Here is a 22,095-nt window from a genome sequence, read left to right on the forward strand (position 1 = left end):
CACTAACATTTATTAAGCATTTGCTATGTGCTGATGGGGGGAACCCTGAAGCTGTCCTCTGACTCTGGGGGTAAAGTTTGAGAAACTCTCCTTGAAACTCTCCTCTGGGAGAAACCCACCTCAGGGAATCAAGATAAAGTGATTCCATTCTGTTATCTTAGTGGGACTAGTTGAGTCCAGGACCACACCCTTCTTAGCTCAAATTTAAGTAGTCTCATTTAGCTGAAGATCTAGATTTCTATCTACCCCTATTGAGCTGAAAATTGGCTCAAGACCACTCCCTAGGCCTGAGGGCAGTGACTGGATTGAGGGAATCTTTCAATTGAAACTTTTGTCTCAGATTTCCTTATAAAAATGGCAATTTTAAACTCATTTCTTTGCAGAGGATCTAAAAGGCAGGACCATGCCTTGTTAAGGAACCCCTATCTCTCTTTGGCATAGCTGCTTGCCAGGATCTTGCTATATGTTAACACACCTCTATTTAACTCTTTGAAGGATTTCTCTTGTTTTGTCTCTCTGCCAGGACTTTTGTCACTCGGAAGTTAGCCTCCTAGCAAAAGTTGACTTCTCAGTGCCAATAAACTTTTTGCCAGTCTAACTTCTTGGGTTCGTAACTTCTTTTACGAAGGACCTACACCGATCAGAAGGGGTTCCCATAACACTTTGCCTTGAGCCAAACCCCATCACTAGCCATAGGACTGAACGAGATGCGATGAGATCTTTCAAGACAGTTGTAAAAATTGAGTTTGAGTAGGCCTGAAGGACTTTGAGCATTGATCCAAGAGGATACCTAAATCCACTTCCTGCTATACCCCCATGACATCATTTTCTCCCTATTTCATTCAAATATGAGCAATTATGTACTTATTGGTCAAGTTCAATTTCTTGGGTAGTTCCTTAGTTTAGAATGTAAGATCCTCAGTCAATGAGGATGAGGGTTAGTGATGGGAGGGGATATTTGTATTAGGGATTAAAAATGTTAACCCTGTCCCAGAAGGTGCTTCCTCCCTTAGGTTGTCTTCTCCACAGGTGGGACACCCTTCTCTTGAGAATGTATCATAACTGATGCTAAGTGAAATGAGCAGAACCAGGAGATCATTATATACCTCAGCAATGATACTGTTTGAGGATGTATTCTGATGGAAGTGGATCTCTTCGATAAAGAGAGCTAATTCAGTTTCAATTGATCAAAGATGGGCAGAAGCAGCTACACCCAAAGAAAGAACACTGGGAGATGAATATAAACTGCTTGCGGTTCTGCACACGTATATTGTATCCAGGATATACTGTAACCTATTCAACATGTAAAGGATTGCTTGCCATCTGGGGGAGGGGGTGGAGGGAGGGAGGAGAAAAATCGGAACAGAAGTGAATGCAAGGGATAATGTTGTAAAAAATTACCCTGGCATGAGTTCTATCAATAAAAAGTTATTTAAAAAAAAAAAAAGAGAGAGAGAATGTATCATAAACTTTGCTTTGCTTCTTGAGATCTCTCCAGATTTTTTTATTAAATGGTGACCCCTCATTATTTCTGAATCACACAGGACTAAGTGCTGCAGATTCAAAAAGGAAAAGTAGAGGAATCTAAATCTTCAAGTAATTTATATTTTTATAACAGGCATTTTATATGTATGTGTGTGTATGTACATACACATATATATCTAGAGTACGTTATCCATCCAATTGAATTTCATCATCCATTTTGTTCTTTCTATGTGGTCTTAAGTGAAAGAAAGACAAGATGGAGTGGAGCATTTCAGACAATGGGGTCAGCAAATTCAAATTTATTTGATCTGATAAAATGACAACTTCTTGCCTTTAAGCCCATCAACAGTCAACTTAACTTTCCAGCAAGCTTCAGTAAGCCAGGAATCTATTCCGCTTACAATACTTATTTGGGTCAACTTTAGCCTCCACACCCTATCTTGAATAAGGTAAAGGACTTAGATTTTCTACTCATTCAGTCAAACAATCTGACCAGATGTATATTACTATTCTTACTGGGATTCCAATGGAGATATAAAGTAGCTCCCCAGACCTGAACAATCCACATAATCTCAGGATTATTGAAGGTCAAGATCCAGGAGGAAAAGGAAGGGGAAATAAAGAAATAAAAAAGGAAACAAGCATTTATTTGCTATGGTACTGTGCTAAGCACTTTAGAAATCTTATCTCAAAAAGCCAGGGGAAAATAGACCAAAAATCAATTGGAAAGTAAATAATCTAATCCTAAAGAATGAATGGATGAAACGACAAATCATAAACACACTTGACAATTTCATCCAAGGGAATGACAATAATGAGACAATATATCAAATTTATGGAATGCAGCCAAAGAAGTTCTTAGGGGAATTTTTATATCTCAAGATAAGTACTTGCATAAAATAGAAAAAGATCAGTGAATGGGGCAACTAAAAAAGTTAGAAAAAGAACAAATTGAAAACCTCCAATTAAATATCAAATTTGAAATTCTGAAAATAAAAGGAGAAATTAAAAATTGAAAGTAAGAAAACTATTAAATTAATAAACAAAACTAAAATGTGGTTTTATGAAAAAAAACAACAAAATAAACATTTAGTTAATTTGTTTAGAAAAAGGAAAGAAAATCAAATCGTCAGTATCAAAAATGAAAAGGGAGAATTGTCCACCAATGGAGAGGAAATTAAAACAATAATTAGGTGCTATTTTGCCCAACTATATGTCAATAAATCTGATAATCTAAGTGAAATGGAGTAATAGTTACAAAAATATAGATTGCCTAGATTAACAGAAGAGGAAATAAATTACTTAAACAGTCCCATTTTAGAAAAAAAAATTAAACAAGCTATTAATCGATTCTCTAAGAAAAAAATCTCCAGGGCTAGATGAATTTACATGAATTCTACCAAACATTTGAAGAAGAATTAATTCCAATACTATGCAAACTATTTGGGAAAATAGGGAAAGAAGGAGTCCTACCAAATTCCTTTTATGACAGATATATTACTGATACTTAAGCTTGGTCAAAACAGAGAAAGAAAATTACAGACCAATTTCCCTAATAAATATTGATACAAAAATCTTAAATAAAATATTAGCAAAGAGATTACAATAAGTTTATCCCTGGGATAATACATCATGATCAAGTAGGATTTATACCAGGAATGCTGGGCTGGTTAAATATTAGGAAACGTATTAGCATAATTGACTATATCAATAATCAAACTAACAAAAATCATATTTCATTATTCAATAGATGCAGAAAAAAGCATGTGATAAAATCCAATACCCACTCCTACTAAAAACACAAGAGAGTAGAGGAATAATAACATTTTCTTTAAATGATCAGTAGCATCTATTTAAAACCATCAGTAAGCCTAATATCACCATTACTATTCAATATTGTATTAGAAATGTCAGTTTTGGCAATAAGAGGAGAAAAAAGAAATTAAAGGAATTAAAGTAGGTAATGAGGAAACCAAGTTATCAGTCTTTGCAGATGATATGATGGTATACTTACATAATCCTAGAAAATCACCTAAAAAACTACTAGAAACAATTCACAACTTTAGCAAAATTGCAGGATACCAAATAAATCCATATAAATCCTCAGCATTTTTGTATGTTACCAATAAAGTCCAGCAGCAAGAGATAACAAGGAGAAATTACATTCAAAATAACTGTAGATAATATAAAATATTTGGGAGTCTACTTGCCAAGGCAAAGTCAGGAACTAAATAAACACAACTACAAAACACTTTCCACACAAATAAAATCAGATCTAATCAGTTGGAAAAATAGCAAGTACTAATGGGTAGGCTGAACTAATATAATAAAAATGACAATACTACCTAGATTAATCTACTTATTCAATGCCATACTAATTAAAATCACAAGAAATTATTTTACAGAGCTAGAAAAAATATAACAAAGTTCATCTAGAACAAAAAAAGGTCAAGAATTTCAAGGGAATTAATGAAAAAAATGTAAATGAAGGTGGCCTAGCTGTGGCAGACTTAAAATCATATTATAAAGTAGCAATCATCAAAATCATTTGGTACTGGCTAAGAAACAGAGTCATTGATCAGTGTAATAGGTTAAGTTCACAAGACACAATAATCAATAAGTATAGTAATCTAGTGTTTGATAAACCCAAAGATCTTATCTTCTGAGATATTTGACAAAAATTGCTGGGGAAATTGGAAATTAGTATGACAGAAATTAGCCATTGATCCACATCTAACACACTATTCCAAGATAAGATCAAAATGGGTTCATGATTTATACATAAAGAGTGATATTATAAGCAAATTCGAAGAACAAAGGATAGTCTACCTCCCAAAGCTGTGGAGAAGGAAGGAATTTGTTGCCAAAGAAGAAATGGAGTACATTATGGAATGCAAAATGGATAATTTTGATTATATTAAGTTAAAAAGTTTTTGTACAAACGAAATCAATGCAAACAAGATTAGAAGAAAAGGAATAAACTGGGAAAAAATTTATATTCATTCAAACTTCATTTCTTTTTCCCCCAATATATGTTAAACATATTAAAATATATGTTAAATCCAATATGTGTAAATATATTTATACAATTTTCTTGCTGCATAAGAAAAATCAGATCAAAAAGGGAAAAAAATGAGAAAGAAAACAAAATGCAAGCAAACAACAACAAAAAGTCAAAATGCTATGTTATGATCCACACTCAGTTCCCACAATTCTTTCTCTGGGTGTAGATGGCTCTCTTCATCACAAGATCATTGGAATTGTCCTCAATCATCTCATTGTTGGAAATAGTCACATCCATCAGAATTGATCATTGTATAATCTTTTGCCGTGTATAATAATCTCCTGGTTCTGCTCATTTCACTTAGCATCTCTCCAAGCTTCTTTAAAATCATCCTATGATCGTTCTTATAAAACAATAATGTTCCATAACATTCAAATACCATAATTTATTCAACCATTCTCCAACTGATTAGTATCCACTCAGTTTTCAGTTTCTTGCCACTACAAAAAGGGCTGCCACAAACATTTTTGCGCATGCAGGTTCCTTTCCTTCCTTTAAGATTTGGGGGGGCAGCAGTGCAGTGGGTAGAGGACCCAGCCCTGAAGTCAGGAAGGCCTGAGTTCAAATCTGATATCAGACATTCACTTAACACTTCTTAGGTATGTGATCCTGGGCAAGTCATTTAACCCCAATTGCCTCAGGGGGAAAAATCTATTTGGCATATTAAAGTCCTCATTTCTAAAATATATAGAAAATTGACTCAAATTTATAAGAATTCAAATTATTGTCCAACTGATAAATGGTCAAAGGATTTGAACAATTTTCAGATGAAGAAATTGAAATCATTTCTAATCATATAAAAAGGTGTTCTAAATCACTATTGATCAGAGGAATGCAAATTAAGAAAACTCTGAGGTACCACTACCTCATATTGGCTAAGATGACAGGAAAAGATAATGACAAATGTTGGAGGGGATGAGGGAAAACTGGGACACTAATACACTGTTGGTGAACTGATCCAACCGCAATTTGGAACTATGTCCAATTTCCCTAGCAATTTTTGTCAAATAGTGAGTTCTTATCTCAGAAGCTAGAAGAGTTTCTACTAGGCTTTTATCCCAAAGAGATCATAAAGGAGGGAAAAAAGACCCATATTTGCAAAAATGTTTGTGGCAGCCCTTTTTGTAGAAAACTGAAAACCGAGTGGATACTCATCAGTTGGAGAATGGCTGGATGATTTTAGAGAGCCCTGGAGAAACTTACATGGACTGATCCTAAGTGAAGTGAGTAGAACAAGAGTAGAACAAGTACACAGCAATATCAAGATTATATGATGATCAATTCTGACAGTCATGATTCTTTTCAACAATGAGATGATTCAGGTCAGTTCCAATGGTCTTGTAATGAAGAAATCAATCTGCAACCAGAGAGAGGACTGTGGAGAATGAGCTTTAATAAAAAAAGAAATTTAAAAAAAAAAGAAATTTCATTTGACATTAGCAACAACCCTGAGGGGAGGTGGGGGGGAAAGGGTAATTGCTGTTATTATCCCATTTTATAGAGAAAACTGAGGCAAAAAGAACTTGACTTGACTAAGGTTACACAGGCAGTAAGTGTGTCTGAGATAACATTTGAATTCACGTTTTGAATTCAAGCTCAGTGTTCTCTCTACTATTTCACATTGTAATTCTGCCTTTCATTGCTCCTTGCTCTCACTGAGTTTAGCAATTTGTTGTTCTTTATCTGATGCAGGTTCCTCTGTTCACATAGAGGACTCAGTCCTCCTCCTGGGAAGTGAACAGACATTTCTGTGTAATTCAGTCTAGGTGTGGCTTCTCCTTTTGAAGATCAATGGGAAAACTCAGGATTGGGAATTGAGCATGAATCATCAATAATCAATTATTATCAGTATGATGTCAAAATACCAAGTAGCTCAGACAATATAAGTTCTCATCTTATCCACAAAACTGCAGAAATGGGACAAAGGCCTTACCAATAGGGTCACAAAGACCCAGGAAAAATACCTAGGCCTACCAACTATGATTTCTTTTTTTATTGTTTCTTTTCCCTATGAAATAATAAGCTCCTAGGAGGAAAGATCTTGTCATATAAAAGGATCAATTCCTCAGTGAATCTTTGTTGAAATAATAATTTGAGAATACACTTAGAGTCTTTGCTATATTTGAATGGTTAACCATGGGTAAACATCACTCCCAAATTAGAGATATTCCTCTAGTTGATAATTTCCTTTTCTCTAAATCTTTTTTTTTGAGCTTTTTATTTTATTTTATTTATTTGTTTGTTTGCTGAGGAGACTGAAGTTAAGTAACTTGCTCAGGGTCACAGAGCTAGGCCAGATTTGAACTCAGGTCTTTCTAACTTCAGGGCTGGTGCTCTATCCATTGCACCAACTTAGCTATCCAATCTCACTTTTTATTTTTTATTTTTTAAAAAGCTTTTTATTTTCAAAATGTATACATGGATAATTTTTCAATATTGATTCTTGGGTAGCTTTGTGTTTCAGATTTTCCCATTCTTTCCCCCTCACTCCCCCATCCCCTCTCCTAGATGGCAAGCAATCTAACATATTATACATGTTAAGATATATGTTAAATCCAATATGTGTAAACATATTTATATAATTCTCTTGCTGCACAAGAAAAATCAGATCAAAAAGGAAAGAAAATGAGTAAGAAAACAAAATGCAAGCGAACAATATCAAATAGAGTGAGAATGTTATCTTGTGTTCCACATTCAGTCCCCATAGTCCTCTCTCTGGGTGTAGATAGCTCTCTTCATCACCAGATCATTGGAGCTGGTATCAATCATCTCATTGTTGGAAGGAGTCACGTTCATCAGAACTGATCACTGTATAATATTGATGTTATCATGTACAATGATCTCCTGGTTCTGCCCACTTCACTTAGCATCAGTTCATTTAAGTCTCTTCAGGCCTCTCTAAAATCATCCTCTTGATTGTTTCTTATAGAACAATAATATTCCATAACATTCATATACTATAACTTATTCAGCCAATCTAACTGAGTTTCCATTCAGTTTCCAGTTTCTTGCCACTGCAAAAAAGGCTGCCACAAACATTTTTGCACATGTGGGTCCCTTTCCTTCCTTTAAGATTTCTTTGGGATATAGACCCAGTAGAAACACTGCTAGATCAAAGCGTAAGCACAGTTTGATAACTTTTTGAGCAGAGTTCCAAATTGCCTTTCTCTAAATCTGAAGAGGCTGCTAAAAGGACAGGAAGATGAATTCAATGATGTTTGTGATGGTGACAGATCCCATATTACATTTCTGGCATAATCCTAATTTGATATGAAGATGGAATAATCTGTTTTCATTAACCGGAAGAAAAAAGGGCAAGGAAGGGGGTTCTAATTTTAGTCCTTAATAGACTCATTCCAACTAACAGCTAACAGCTCCCATGTGATGATATAGAAGACCCAAATTCTGAAAGTTCTATTTCTAAACTAACCAAGGGAAAGCAATTAAAGGATTAATTCATAGTAATTGAAACTTTTAAGTATTAAAACATGTAAAGGGGATGTCTACCATCTAAAAAATTTTTTTTAAGTTTTGACTTTAGAGCTTATCTAGGTAAACTAGAGGAAGAGTTTATACATTAATGTTGGGCAATAAGAAGAAATATAGCTAGTTAATTCTATAATTATTTCCATAGTTTTCCTCCAAGGCAGCAGTACTCAAAGTGTGCATTACACCATAGGAATTGACAAAGTCACAACTATTTTCATTATAATGCTAAGATGATATGCATATAGCTCATACAAATAATTTCTCCCTAATTTCTCCATTCCTACCACTGGGTTCTGGCTGAAAAGCTATTCATTTGTTCTTTATCAAAATTCTAGTTTTCCTTGGACTGGTTTTAAACAGCATTAGGTTTTAATTACTGAGTGGAGCAAAGCTAGGAATATCACTGATTGATTAATGAGAAATGTCTAGAGCCTTGGTAGGAATGAATCTAAACTAATTCATTACTCCATTTGATAACTTTGTGCAAGGTAAGATGCACAGGTCTAGGTAGAATTTCCACAGTCCTTTGTGGCTTCTGCATTAATCCTTTATTGAGCTTATAATGACATTAATGGAGAACAACCAGGAACCATAGGATCCTGGATTTAGAGCTGGAGGGACTTTACAAGGTCACTTTATTCTTTCATTTTACAGATGAAGAACTAAGGTGCAAAGAGTTTTAGTGAATTGTCCAAGTTCATACCAATAGAAGTCACAGTCAGCATTCCATTTGAGTGAGGTTCTCTGTCTTAAAATTTTACTCTTTCCTCTATTCCATATGGTCTGAAACTTCCAATATATAAAAATCTTAAGTATGAAAACATTGACCAATGCTAATAAAGAAAATTTTTCTACTTTATTATTTCCTTTATAATTTTTTTCATGTGGAGGGCAACTATATGGAGTCACTACTCCATAGATAGATAGCTCTATCAATGGATAGAGCATTGGAGTTGGGAAGGACCTGAGTTCAAATCAGAACTGAGATACTTAACACTTCCTAACTGTGTGATCTTGGGCAAGTTATTTAACCCTCACCAAAAAAAAAAAAAAAAAAGATTAAAAAATAATTTTTCCCGTGGCCTATTGTATTTTGGCATTAAAACTAACAAATAAACAAACAAACAAACAAAAATCCACCACCACCAAAACCTAAAAAAACCCCCTTAAATCCTGCCATTTAAGGAGATATAGCATAAATCTTGCACCACTTTCAATAAATTTTTTGAGATGCATAACTAATTCATCTTATGACTAAGAGAAAGTACATTAATCTAGTAATAAATAAGAAATGCAGTCTTAGGCTTCTTTCAGTTAAAGATTTGTGATCAAAGAAAAAAAAGATTGCTGTAGTATTTCTCATGTTCTTTTCCCCTCATTAAAATCTTGTGGCAGGGGCTTTATGAACACATCATTGTAATAGTACTCATTTGTTGAATGCTAGAAGAATAGATTTTAAAAATATTTCTATCATTTAGAGGCAAATAGATGGCATAGTGGATAGTGTTAGACTTGGACTCAGGAAAATCTGAGTTTGAATCCTGCCTCAAATATTTATGAACTGTGTGATTCTAGATTTTGTCATTTAAATTGCTCTCAGCCTGTTTTCTTAACTATAAAATGGAGCTAATAATACATATCTTAGAGGATTATTGTGAAGATCAAATGACATAATGTATGGAAAGTGCTTTGTAAACCAAAAAATTATATATGAATTCAAGTTAGTATTTTTTATTATTATTAATTTCCAAAGAAAATTATTGAATTCTTAAGTCCTAAATTATCAATTTAATATCAATCAGCATTTATTAAGTGTCCCCTATGCAGAACAATGTAGGTTTTGAGGAAAACAACATATTTAGAAATAAATAAATGGAACTCAATTTAATAGGAGGAACAAAGAGTTGGGAGTTTAAAAAAAAAAAGATCGTATATATGAGATGGCATTTGATCAGAGATCTGAGGAAGCCAGGAATCTAAGAGTCAGAGCTGAAAGAGAAAGCAATCCAAAAAGGAGGAAGAATCTGTGTAGAAACCCAAAGATGAAAGATGCTGAGTAGGAAAGGAAGTGTGTGTAAGTAATAAAAAGAAGGTATGTTTGGACTGAAAAGTATAAGAGGGGGAATAAGTAGTCTTTATTAAGTTTATTTGTTTTTTTTTAAATTTTAATTTAATTTTATTTAATAATAACTTTATATTGACAGAATCCATGCCAGGGTAATTTTTTACAACATTATCTCTTGCACTCGCTTATGTTTCGATTTTTTCCCTCCCTCCCTCCACTCCGTCCCCAAGATGGCAAGCAGTCCTATATATGTTAGATATGTTGCAGTATATCCTAGATACAATACATATTTGCAGAACCGAACAGTTCTCCTGTTGCACAGGGAGAATTGGATTCAGAAGGTAAAAATAACTCGAGAAGAAATTCAAAAATGCAAATAGTTCACATTCGTTTCTCAGTGTTCCTTCTTTGGGTGTAGCTGTTTCTGTCCATTTATCCATTGAAACTCAGTTATGTCTCTTTGTCATAGAAATCCTTTATTAAGTTTGGAAAGGAAGTCTGGAGCCAAAGCAACTAAAATGATCAAATGACTTAGAATCTTTGGGTTTAGAGATGAAGTAATATCTATTGGCAACTTTACAAAATGCTTTCACAACAAATTTCTTCCTAACAATCCTGTGAATATATTAATTTTTTCCATGTTATAAATAGGAAAACTGAGGCACAGAGACTAAAATAACAGATGAGGAACTGAGTCAAACTGGGTTAAGTGGTCACAACTACTAAGTGTCTGAGGCCACATTTGAACCTAGGAAGATGAGTCTTCCTGACTTCAAAGCCTGGAACAAAACTATCCTAATTAACACTTAAGTTTGTCATATTCTACACAATACTTAGCAGTATTTGATTGACTTAGCAGTAGCTTTAGTGTTTATGAACTGAAAAGTTGAAAAGAGGAAAAGGAGCCATATACACAAAAATATTTATAATATATCTTTTTTATTATAGCCAACAACTGTAACCTATAGGAGTGCCCATCAATCAGGTAATAACTGAACACATTATGGCATGTATATTAATATAATGGAACAATATAAGCCATAAGACACGATAAAATGAATAGTTTCAGAGAACCCCAGGAAGATCTGTTTGAATTAATGTAAAGCAAAGACACGATAAAATGAATAGTTCAGAGAAATCCAGGAATTAATGTAAAGCAAAGTGAGCAGAACCAGGAGAATACAAAGTAACAATATTATAAAAACAAAACAATTTGGAAATACTTGGAAATGATCAACCATAACTTGAGAAGTCTGTTGCCATCCATCTCCAGATAGAGAGATGCCAAATTCAAGGTAAAGAAAGTCACACATTTTTAGATATGGTTGTATTTGTTTTGATTTGTCTTTGTTATTTGTCACAAGAATTTTGTCTTGTTCTCATGGAGAGGAGATTGACAAAGGAACCAGAGATAGTGTTAAGAAAAAAAACAAACTAATAAAGGGGAAAAGAAAGGAAGGGATAAAGGAAAGGAGAAAGAGATAAATTGAGAGAATAAAAGGAAAGGAAAAAGAGGGAAAGAGGGGAAGAAGGAGAAAAAGAAAGATGAGACATTGAAGCATTTTAAATAATTGATAAAAGATAACAAAAGGAAATTCAGACAGGTGGAATGTTGAATTTATTATATACTTTTAAAAAAAGTAAGCCACATAGGAAATGCTATTGGGAGGTGATGGTGTTAGATTGCACAGAATAAAAAAAAATAAAAAGATGTTCCTATTTGAATGGGGGATGAGGTGGAACATATTAGAAGTTATAGCTGATATAAAAAAGAAATGTTTAATCAGTAAAACAGATACTACTCTGAGTGTCACTGAAGGGTCACAGCTCATATAGTGAAAAGGTTTTGTGATATTGGAAAAGTAATGTTCATTTCTGAAGATTTAATTTGATCAATGCAATGATCAGTCATTATTTTAGATTGCAGAGGGGTGATGATGAAGCAAATTATCTATTTTCTAATAGAGAGGTGATGGACTCAGGGCAAAAGAGCAAATGACAAATAAGCCATTTCTTGGACATGGCTCATGTTAGAGTTGTTGTTGCTTGACTATGCATATTTCTTACAAGGGTTTTGTTTTTCTTTTTCAATTGACAAGGGGGGAGGTGTAATGAGAAGAAAAAATTTTCCAATGAAAAAACTAATTTTTTTTACTTTATAGTAACTTTTTTATTTTTCAACATATATACAAAGATAGTTTTCAACATTCACCCTTGCAAAATCTTGTATTTCCCATTTTTCTCACTCCTTTCCCTCTTCTCCCCATTCTAGACAGCAAAAATTCCAATATAGATTAAATATGTACAATTCTTCTAAGCATAATTCCTCATTTATCATGCTGAACAAGAAAAATCAGATCAAAAAAGGAAAAAAATGAGAGGAAAAAAAAAGCAAGCAAACAACAAGAACAAAGGTTAAAATACCATGATGTGATCCACATTCAGTCCCATCTCTGGATGCAGATGGCTCTCTCCATCACAAGTTGATTGGAATTGGCCTGAATCACCTCATTGATGAAAAGAGCAAAATCCATCACAGCTGATCATCACATAATCTTTTGATGCTGTATATAATGCTTTTTTTGGTTCTATTTATTTCATTTAGCATCAAAAACTAAAATTTGCAAACTAGCAAACAAGAAAAATTCTAGTTCCTTTCATGTTTTAAAGTGAATGCTCTCATACCTGGGCCTATGGTCTCTTGAATGATTTTCAGTTGGGACTGATGCACAGTTGTCTCAGGGCTCGTGTGCTTCTTTTGGAGGTGTGTGGCCAGCTTTAAATCTGTTGGGTGTCAAGAGGAAATCAAGCATAAGCCAAAGAATTCAGGCTCGGTGTGTTGGACTGACAATTGTGGAACTAAATTCTTATGCTCTTTCTTAAGGCTGTAACACCTAATTATCTTTTACCCATTTGTTGACAAAAGTGGAATGAACTTGGATGCTAGATTCTTTTCAATCAAAGAGAGAGTGACCAGAGATTATATGTTACAAGTATCAAGTGCCTTGAAAAAGTCAGTAGTTTATCCTTGCAGTCTTCAAAGTAGGGTTTGTACAATGAGATGATTCAGGCCTGTTCCAATGATCTTGTAATGATGAGAGCCATCTACACCCAGAGAGGACTGTGGGAACTGAGGATAGATTACAACATAACATTTCACTCTTTTTGTTGTGGGTTGTTTGAATTTTATTTTCTTTCTGATTTTTTTATCTGATTTTTCTTGTGCAGCAAGACAATTATATGCCTACTTTGGATTTAATGGCATGTAATGTGATGTATCTTAAACTTATATGTTTAAGATACATCACATTACTCGCCATATAGGGAAGAGGGGGAAATTGAAACACAAGGTTTTTCAAGGGCCATTGTTGAAAAAATTATCCTTACATATGTTTTGAAAATAAAAAACTTCAATTAAAAAATTAGTAAAGGGTCAGCTAGGTGGCACAGTGATAGAGCACCAGCTCTAAAGTCAGGAGGACCTGAGTTCAAATGTGATCTCAGACACTTAAAACTTTCTAGCTGTGTGACCCTGGGAAGGGTCTTTTTTGCCTCAGCAAAAAAAAAAAAAAAAAAAAAAAAAATTAAATTTAAAAAAATGATAAAACAACAACAACAACAACAACAAAAAACAAAGTAGTCTGACATCAGGGGCTTATGACCAATTCATAGGAAGATGGGAAGATAGGTCCCTTCCTAATCTCTTCATGATAAGCAGTCTTGGAGTTTGTCTCCAACACAACTAAACCCATCCTTGTCTCATCTATTACCCCTCCCAAATCTCCCATTCTACAGGTACCTCTGCTGTATAAACTCCCAGTCTTCTGACCAGGCATTGGCCCCTCAAGAGCAGTTGTACCAGGAAAGGTATGTGGGGTGCCATTGTGTCCCCCAAGCATTCCCAGTCTTTGCCATTTAGATCACTTTGTGACTTCAGCTGGTACCCCTTGGGAATTAGGCACTAGCTCTAGGACAGAGACCGATGAATGAGACTCTCATGGCTTTTCATTTGAGATAGGAAGCATTTATTAAGTACCTAGTATTTGTCAGGCAGTGTGCTAAGGGAATAACAAATAGATTGCATTTGATCTTTACAACAGCTCTGAGGAAACAGAGGTAGTCAGAGATTGAGACATGCCTAGAGTCACATAACTAGTGTCCGAGGCTGGATTTGAACTCAGGTCTTTTCATCTCAAGACTTAGGATGATCAAGTATGGTTAAAAGTTAAAATATGCATCACAAATCTTATTATATTAATTTTTCCTCTTTTGATCATAATGTTTCCTTAAATTAACTATACTTAGTAGCATTTTGATTTTTTGAGCATTTGCTATCCTTTTCTCAAGAACTATAATGTCTGATTACAACCAAGGCCATGGGAACAGTTCCCTACCCTCTTCGCTTTGAATAAGAATTTTGAAAGGTTGGTCATGAAAGCAATTATTCACCTCTCATTTATTGTATAAATCGAGTATAATGTTCAAAGATAGCAAAACACTAATTTAGGACTGGAATTTAAAGGTAATCCTCCTTTTCCCTACCCAACTCTAATGTTAATTATTGTCCTGAATCCTTGGAAAGCAATGAATCTGGTAAGTCATCAACTAACAAAAACATCAAAGACTGGATTTTTGTGTGTGGATTGGTGTAGATGTGGATGTGGAGCTCATGAATTGATTTGTACTTACATGACAAAAGATTAGACTCAAATCTCAACTATAAACCCTGGGCAAGATACATTCTTAGAAGTACATGGAGGAAACCTGAAATAGCTGTGTTTTTAGTCTTTAATTCTTTACTGTGGCCTAAAGAGTTATATATATGTATGTATGTATGTATGTGTATACATATATACACATTTTTCAATAAAACTATGTAGGATAAATAAGTTTCATGTGTCTCCTTTCATTTCTCTGAGCCAACAGACCACATAACCAATCCATTTAGAGATTAACTAGAGAAAATAATTGTGATATAAATAGAAGAAATCAATAAAACATGTAGAGTATGCACTTTCTGTTGGTCTTGTCTGGTCCTGATTTAAAAAAAAGTTTAATATAATATAAATGTATATATTTTTATAAGCATAATGTTTAGGCATTAATTGGATAGAAAATTATTTTATACTGAGATTACTGGTTCTCAAGTCAGAAGACCTGGGTTGAAATTCCATTTCTGATTATTATGTGTGACTGTGGAAAAGTCAGTTTGTGCATTTGTCTCTGGTGCTATTTTTTTCAATTGTTAAGCAAAGTAACTACAAGATACTCCACATATGATATGATAACATACAGTACTGCTTTATTTGTATCCATTTGGGTATTCTTTCTCCAGCTCATTTTATAGAAGAGGAAACTGAGGCAGAGTTAAGTGATTTGTCAAGGTCACACAGAGTGTGAGAGTGTCAGAGGCCAGATTTAAATACAGGTAGATGAAACTTTCTGACTTCAGCCTGGTACTCTATCCATATACGTTATCTAGTAAAGAAATTAAAATTGTTAAATAACTATAGGTTGTAGGGACAAAATCCAAATGGAGTTTACCTGCTAGGATCTAGAAATCATTATACTAATTGAATGAGAATATGCATCTATCCCAAGTGTCCCTTCTACATTTAACTAATTATTAGCATTTTAATGGACAGAATAAAAGTGACTAGATAAGAGACTGAACTTCTACAATCATGAAACAGTAGTACAGGCAGTTCCTCTATTTCCAAATATCCTATTTATGAACAACCTCCACACAGATACCTCTTCTTGAAGACCTTAATCCCTAATATTAAAGATTTCATATACAATTCTATATATATGAATTTTATTATTGTTTCTCCTACAGAATAAAACTGAGGGCAGGAACTGGTACATTATTTTTGTAACCCAAAGCATCTGAAATATGGAAGCATGCAACATTTGCTGATTTGTTTGCTACTCATTCTCCAGTGACAGCAGAAGTCTAAAGTAGGATTTTTTTTCCACTAACTGCCTCTCTTGGTATTATCAAGCTAAGCTACCTTTGTTTCCCCACAATTCTCAGACCTGAGACATTAAAGGGTATGTTGTACCCTCCCAAACAGAATACAGGTTCTTTGAAAACCAGAAATTGACACTGTCAGATTTCTTCCCAAGGGCCACTTTCCCTAAACACTTTTGACTTTTTTTCAATATATCTAGCAAAAAAATATTTCTGAATCTTTTCTATCATGTATTTTTATCCAAGATTACTAAAGTAAAGTCTTTCATACTTGTCCTTTTATTTCTACTCTTATTGACATCACTTGGCATTGACTGGAGGGCGGGGGAACTGAAACTGTCCTCCCTAACTATGGGGGTTAGACTTAAAGGTGAATTCTTGAGAAACTCTCCTCTGCGAGAGGCCTGCCTCAGGAAATCAAGATAAAGTGGCTACATTCTGTTATCTTGGTGGTAACTAGCTGCACCCTCTATGGAGTTGAAAATTAGTCCAGGCCACTCCTACTTAGCTCAAACTTAAGTGGGTTCATTCAACTGGAAATCTAGGCCTGGGGGCCGTGACAATATTGAAGGAATCTCATTCAATTGAAACCTCAGTCTCAGATTTCCTATAAAAAACACAATTTTAAACTCGTAATCATAACTTGCAGAATGTCCAAAGCAGGATTATACCTTGTCAAGGAACCTCTCTCCTTAGCACAGCTGTCTGCCAGAACTCTTGCCCGCTGTGAAGAGACCCCTCTTCTCAGCAAAAACCTTTTGTTATTTCTCTGCCAGGACCTTTTCACTCAGAAATCTGTCTTCCTAGCAAAGCTGGCTTCTGCAGTGCTAACAAATTTCCCTTTTGCCAATCTTTTTGGGTTCATGAATTCTTTTACATTGAACCTGCACCTCCGACTAAGAGGGGATTCTCACAACTTTCTGCACTGCCACTAGAACAGCACCAGCATGGTCCTCGTGACTTCTGGTGGACAACTGTCAGGCAACTAATTTTTTCCCTTCCTCTAATCTGTTTAATATCACCAACTAGTCCACATGCCTGGAAGGTGCTCTTTCCAAATCTTGGCCTCAAGACACTTCTCTTTAGCAGTAGCTCAATGTCCAGCTTCAGCAGGAAATCTTTTGTGATTCTCTTTTCTCCCAAACCATCAGGCTTTTTTTTTTTTGGCTGAGGCAATTAGGGTTAAATGACTTGCCCAAGGTCACACAATTAGAAGTGTTAAGTGTGTGAAGCCAAATTTGAACTCAAGTCCTCCCGACTAGGGTGCCACCTTAGCTGCCCCCTTATATTTATTTATACCACCTATACTTCTAAAGTTACTTGACTCCTTCATTAGAATGTTAAGTCCTTGCAAGGAGGTATTTAGTGTTCTAGAGATGACAGATCACTTCCCATGTGTTTTTCCCATTGTTTTTCCCATTTCCCAGTCTTCCCACTGCTCAAAGAATCCAAATTAATCAATTGAGACATAAAGGTTTTTACAGTCTGGGCCCAATTTTGTCTTTCAGTATTTGCTTACCAAAAGCCAAGGTTTCCCTTTTTGAAAAGCAAGGTGTAGCTGCTTGATTTATCCTGTACTTTTTTCAAAATAGAAGGTTCTACTTCTAAAAAGCTCTGATCTCAGAATTAAATCAAGTGGCATTTATGAACCCTTGCTGTTACTTTTTAAGTATATTCCCAATTCCCAACTAGATTTTGAATCCCAGGATACTTCTTAGTATCATCAGTGCCTAATGTAATTAGTATATTTTTCTACTACTCTGGAATTCTCTTTCCTAAGATTTCACCAACCTCTACTTCCAGATTTATCTTTTGCTACAATCATAGTAGCTAAGTTGATTGCTTAGCTTAAAATTTTCTCTTCCTCTTTTTTTTACTGATGTAAATATCTAGAGACATAAAACTTCCCCTAACAACTGTTTTGGGTGCATTTCATTTAGGTTTTGGTATATTGTCTCATTATTATCATTCTCTTGGATGAAATTGCTTCTATGATTTGTTGTTTGATCCATGCATTCTTTAGAGTTACATAATTTAATTTCTAATTTTTAGTCTATTTTTCCATGTTCCTTTATTATATGTAATTTTTACTATGATCTGAAAGGAATGCAGTTACTATTTCTACCTTTTACATTTGTTTAAGTTTTTATACCCTAATATGTGATCAAATTTTATGTTCATGCCATGCACCACTGGGAAAAAAAATTCCTTATTATGCCCGTTCAATTTTTTCTAGAAGTCTATCATACCTAAATTTTGTAAAATTCTATTTGCCTCTTTTAACTGCTTTCTTATTTTGTGGTTAGCTTTATCCAGTTCTGAGAGAGGGATATTGGGATCCCCATTATTTTAATTTTGCTGTTTATTACTTCCTGCTTAAATTCTGCTCTATTAAAATTTGGATGCAATACTACTTGATGCAAATATATTTAGCATTGATAAATACTTCATTATTTATGGTACCTTTTAGCAAGATACTTTTCTTGCTTATTTCTTTTAATTAAATCTTTTTGTTTTGCTATTTTGAAATCAAAATTACTACCCCTGTTTTTAAAAATTTCAGCTAAAAGCACAATATATTCTGCTCCAGCCTTTTACTTTTATTCTCTCTGCTTATATCTATCTATGTCAAATGTGTTTTTTGTAGACAATATATTGTAGGATTTTCTGCTATCCCCTTCTGTTTTATGGGAGAGTTCATTCCATTCATTAATATTTTCTCTTCTATCATTTCTCATCTGTTTATTCCAGTGCAAATCCTAGTGACCTTTCCCTCCTCCTCCTAAAATTCACCATGAAGCTAGGAAACTGATCTATTTCTTATTCTGACTCATCTAGTGTCTTTAGATTCACTTCCAGTTTGTCAGATTTCCTAATTACAAAACAAACTGTTTTAGAACTGGATGCTCATCTTCAATAGTTGAATTTTAATTTGATGACTCATTCCTTACTAACATAGATTACTTAGAGCAAGTAAGCAAGTTCTACTCTCATTTGTTTTATTGGAAAGGCCCTTCTCTGAAGTAGTTTAGTTTTCCATTTGTTGAAGACTAAGGCTATTTTCATTTTGGAATGTCTTTTGTACTTTTTGAGATACTTTTAAACTCTATCCATCAAACTCCTTACAAACAGTTAAGAAATTCTTACAGTATATTTTTGAAGTAGTGTGACTGTACATAAACCCAGGATTCATATAGTATGAAATTAAAGCTTCTTATCATAAATAACTTTAATTGTTAATTATTTAATTTCAAGTATTTAAAAGTCAACTCTTAAGTCACTGAAAAATGACCAAATCATTCCAATTTAGGATTTTTAAAGTTTTAAGCTGTATTATCTACTTTTGGGATGTGGTGGGATCCACAGATCCCTCCCTTCATATTTTATTTTTGTCATCCTTTCCCCCCTCCCCCGCCATTTTTTAAGTCTTTGTACCCCAGGTGGCCCAGAATACAGGCAATTTAATGTTTGTTGAATCCACAGGAAACAGAAACAATGCCTTTTCTCAACCATCTGCTAGGAATTTGAAAGGCTCTGTCTAGTAAAAAAAAGATTTAGGCTGGACAGCACACTTAAAATCTAAATTTTTCCAATGAACCTTGCTAAGGAATTTCCCCTAATCTTTTTTGGTAAAAGATTATATCTGAATTAACCAACTAAATTAATCTGATTGATTTGATGGAGCTTTCTTAAAATAATCAATTTTTCAAATTCATTTCAATACATTTCAATTTCAACTGGAGAATAAGCAGAATGCTAGTTTAACTTTAGCTCTTTATTTTCCATAGTTCAGTTTCTGCCTAGTCTTGGAGGCACAGTCTTAGAACTTAGAATAAATACCTTACCAGTTCAATCAGATGTTTCTCAAACTCTAGGGCTCCAAGAGGGAGTCATGCAAGAATCCCTAGCTCAGGCTGATGTTAATTCATTTTGTCTTTGGAAGAATCTTCTTTCAGAAACAACTTTTTTTTTGGAAAATAGACTATGTATTCAGTTATGATTGACTATACGTTGGGAAGTAACTACTGTGTCAAAATAAAATATATTTAAAATTTTAAATCATGTTTAGGTTAACTCAATTTAGATAAATTCTTTAAAAAATTAATTCTAAGGTATTCAAAACACATTTTATTGTTAATTTGCCATTTGTTTAATTGATTTACATAAACCATTCAAAAATTAAAAAAAAAAGCTCTTAAAGGAAATACCTTATTTACAGGTTTCAAAGTAGTTAAATGTAATTCAATTTAAAAAACAGACTTTTAAAGCAACATTCTATAGTACCATGTTGAAAAGACAGAAAGAAATATTTTTTAAGAATGGTAAAAGGATTCAGTGAATTTATAAGTCCACAAGGTAAAGCAAAATTCAAATGTTTTCAATCATATTCCGAAAACCTAATGTGTTGACTTGCTTGTTGAGTCTTGGCCAGTCTAATTTTTTCAGCTTTGTTGATCAACTAAGAGAGAAAGTAGAAAATTAGAATATGTTCCAAAATGAAAATAATGTTCAAACACACAACACAAATTTAAAGCACCAGTAATAATCATTAATTTCATTTAATAAATCTTCTTTGAACACTTATGTGACTCTGATTAGCCAACAATAAATCCTAAAATGTAGACTTGTAAAGAAAGACTGTGATTTTTCCAAGGTCACATAAGTAATCTATTCAATTTAACATATAATACAGCTTTGACCAGGATCCTTTGAGCATATTAATCCAGATTAAAATCTTACTACTTTACTTTAAACTAGAATAATTCCTTTTACTATTCTCAACCACTTTTCATTTTTGCCATGCCTGAAATATATGGTGTCTATCACTTTTGAGTCTTAGAGAATTCTTGGATTCTTGTTCAGTTTAGATGTTGCCCTGTGAAAATCTGTTCCTGCTGAAAGAACTTCTTGACTCTTCAAACAGTGCTTTTCCCTATTTATATTACCTTGTCTATCTTTGCTTACAGATCATAATCTTGAGTTGCTAACTTCAGGAGCCATTTAGCCCTTTTTATAGATAAGAAAACTGAGGCCCAGGAAATGGGACTGGAACCCAGGTCCTCTAACTCCAGAATAGTATTCCTTTCACTATTCTGTAAAGTACCACACTGAATGTCTCAGAAGGTAATTCTTACAGGACAAGGATTATTGCCTTGGACCTAAGAAATTGTTGTTTGTATCTTACAATATTATAGCTATCACTGATTTTAGAACCAACATTCCAGATGTTTAAAATATCTAACAGCACTCATCTACTTTTCTGACTTTCCAACTTTTTACATCTACCATTTTAATTAATTGAATGCTGCAATAAATCCAGAATGGTTTATAAAGATAATTCTTTGTTTTTAAATTTAAGTTGTGCTTTCCAACTAAAAAAAATATGAATATTTAATTTATAATGTTAAAAATATAGATAAAAATGAAATTAGAGTATGTTAGGATGCCACAATTGTAAAGAAAACAGATTACATTCATGTTTTACATGTTTTCCTTTTAAAACACAGGAACGTTAAAACGTTTTAGTTCCTTCATTAATAAAATGAGAGTAGGTAATCTCTAAAATGCTCGACCTTATGATTTTTTTTGGAATGATGATATTGCTCTTACAAAATCACACCACTCACCACCAATTAATGTTCAAGGTCTTTTTATTCTCTAAGATTCAATAAACATTTATTGTGAATCTACTTTGAGTACGACTAATATTAAAATACCTGAGTCACCATTATGGTAATTTACAACAAACACAACTAAATTATATTATTCATTATACAAAAGGCTCATTGCTACTGTTGATTTTTAATATGGATGGAGGGTAGAGGTGGGGAAGGGGCTAGACCTGTGATTTCATTGGTATTAGGAAGCTAGGATTTTAGAAATCCTTTTAAAATTGATACAGATCAATAATTCATCTCCAATCCCCTTAAGAGAATTATCTGGGGAGCAGAGAAGTTCAGGTTTCAAAGTAGGAAATTTTATAGGCAGGGCTCATGTATTCTTGCTTCAGGAATAGGC

General features: G+C 33.8%; 1 protein-coding gene across 6 annotated transcripts in view; it reads right to left on the reverse strand.

Annotated features, from left to right (window-relative positions):
- Window positions 1-20,182: 20,182 nt before the first annotated feature.
- The window catches only part of LARP7 (La ribonucleoprotein 7, transcriptional regulator), a 32,189-nt gene continuing 30,276 nt past the window's right edge, over window positions 20,183-22,095 (reverse strand). For all 6 annotated transcript variants that reach the window (XM_051967127.1, XM_051967126.1, XM_051967125.1 and 3 more), the window contains exon 13: window positions 20,183-20,536. In XM_051967127.1, coding sequence (XP_051823087.1) covers window positions 20,456-20,536 — 81 coding nt within the window. In that variant the 3' untranslated portion in view covers window positions 20,183-20,455. The remainder of the gene's footprint in view (window positions 20,537-22,095) is intronic.

Source organism: Antechinus flavipes, chromosome 6 (assembly GCF_016432865.1).
Source record: "Antechinus flavipes isolate AdamAnt ecotype Samford, QLD, Australia chromosome 6, AdamAnt_v2, whole genome shotgun sequence".
Lineage (NCBI taxonomy): Eukaryota > Metazoa > Chordata > Mammalia > Dasyuromorphia > Dasyuridae > Antechinus > Antechinus flavipes.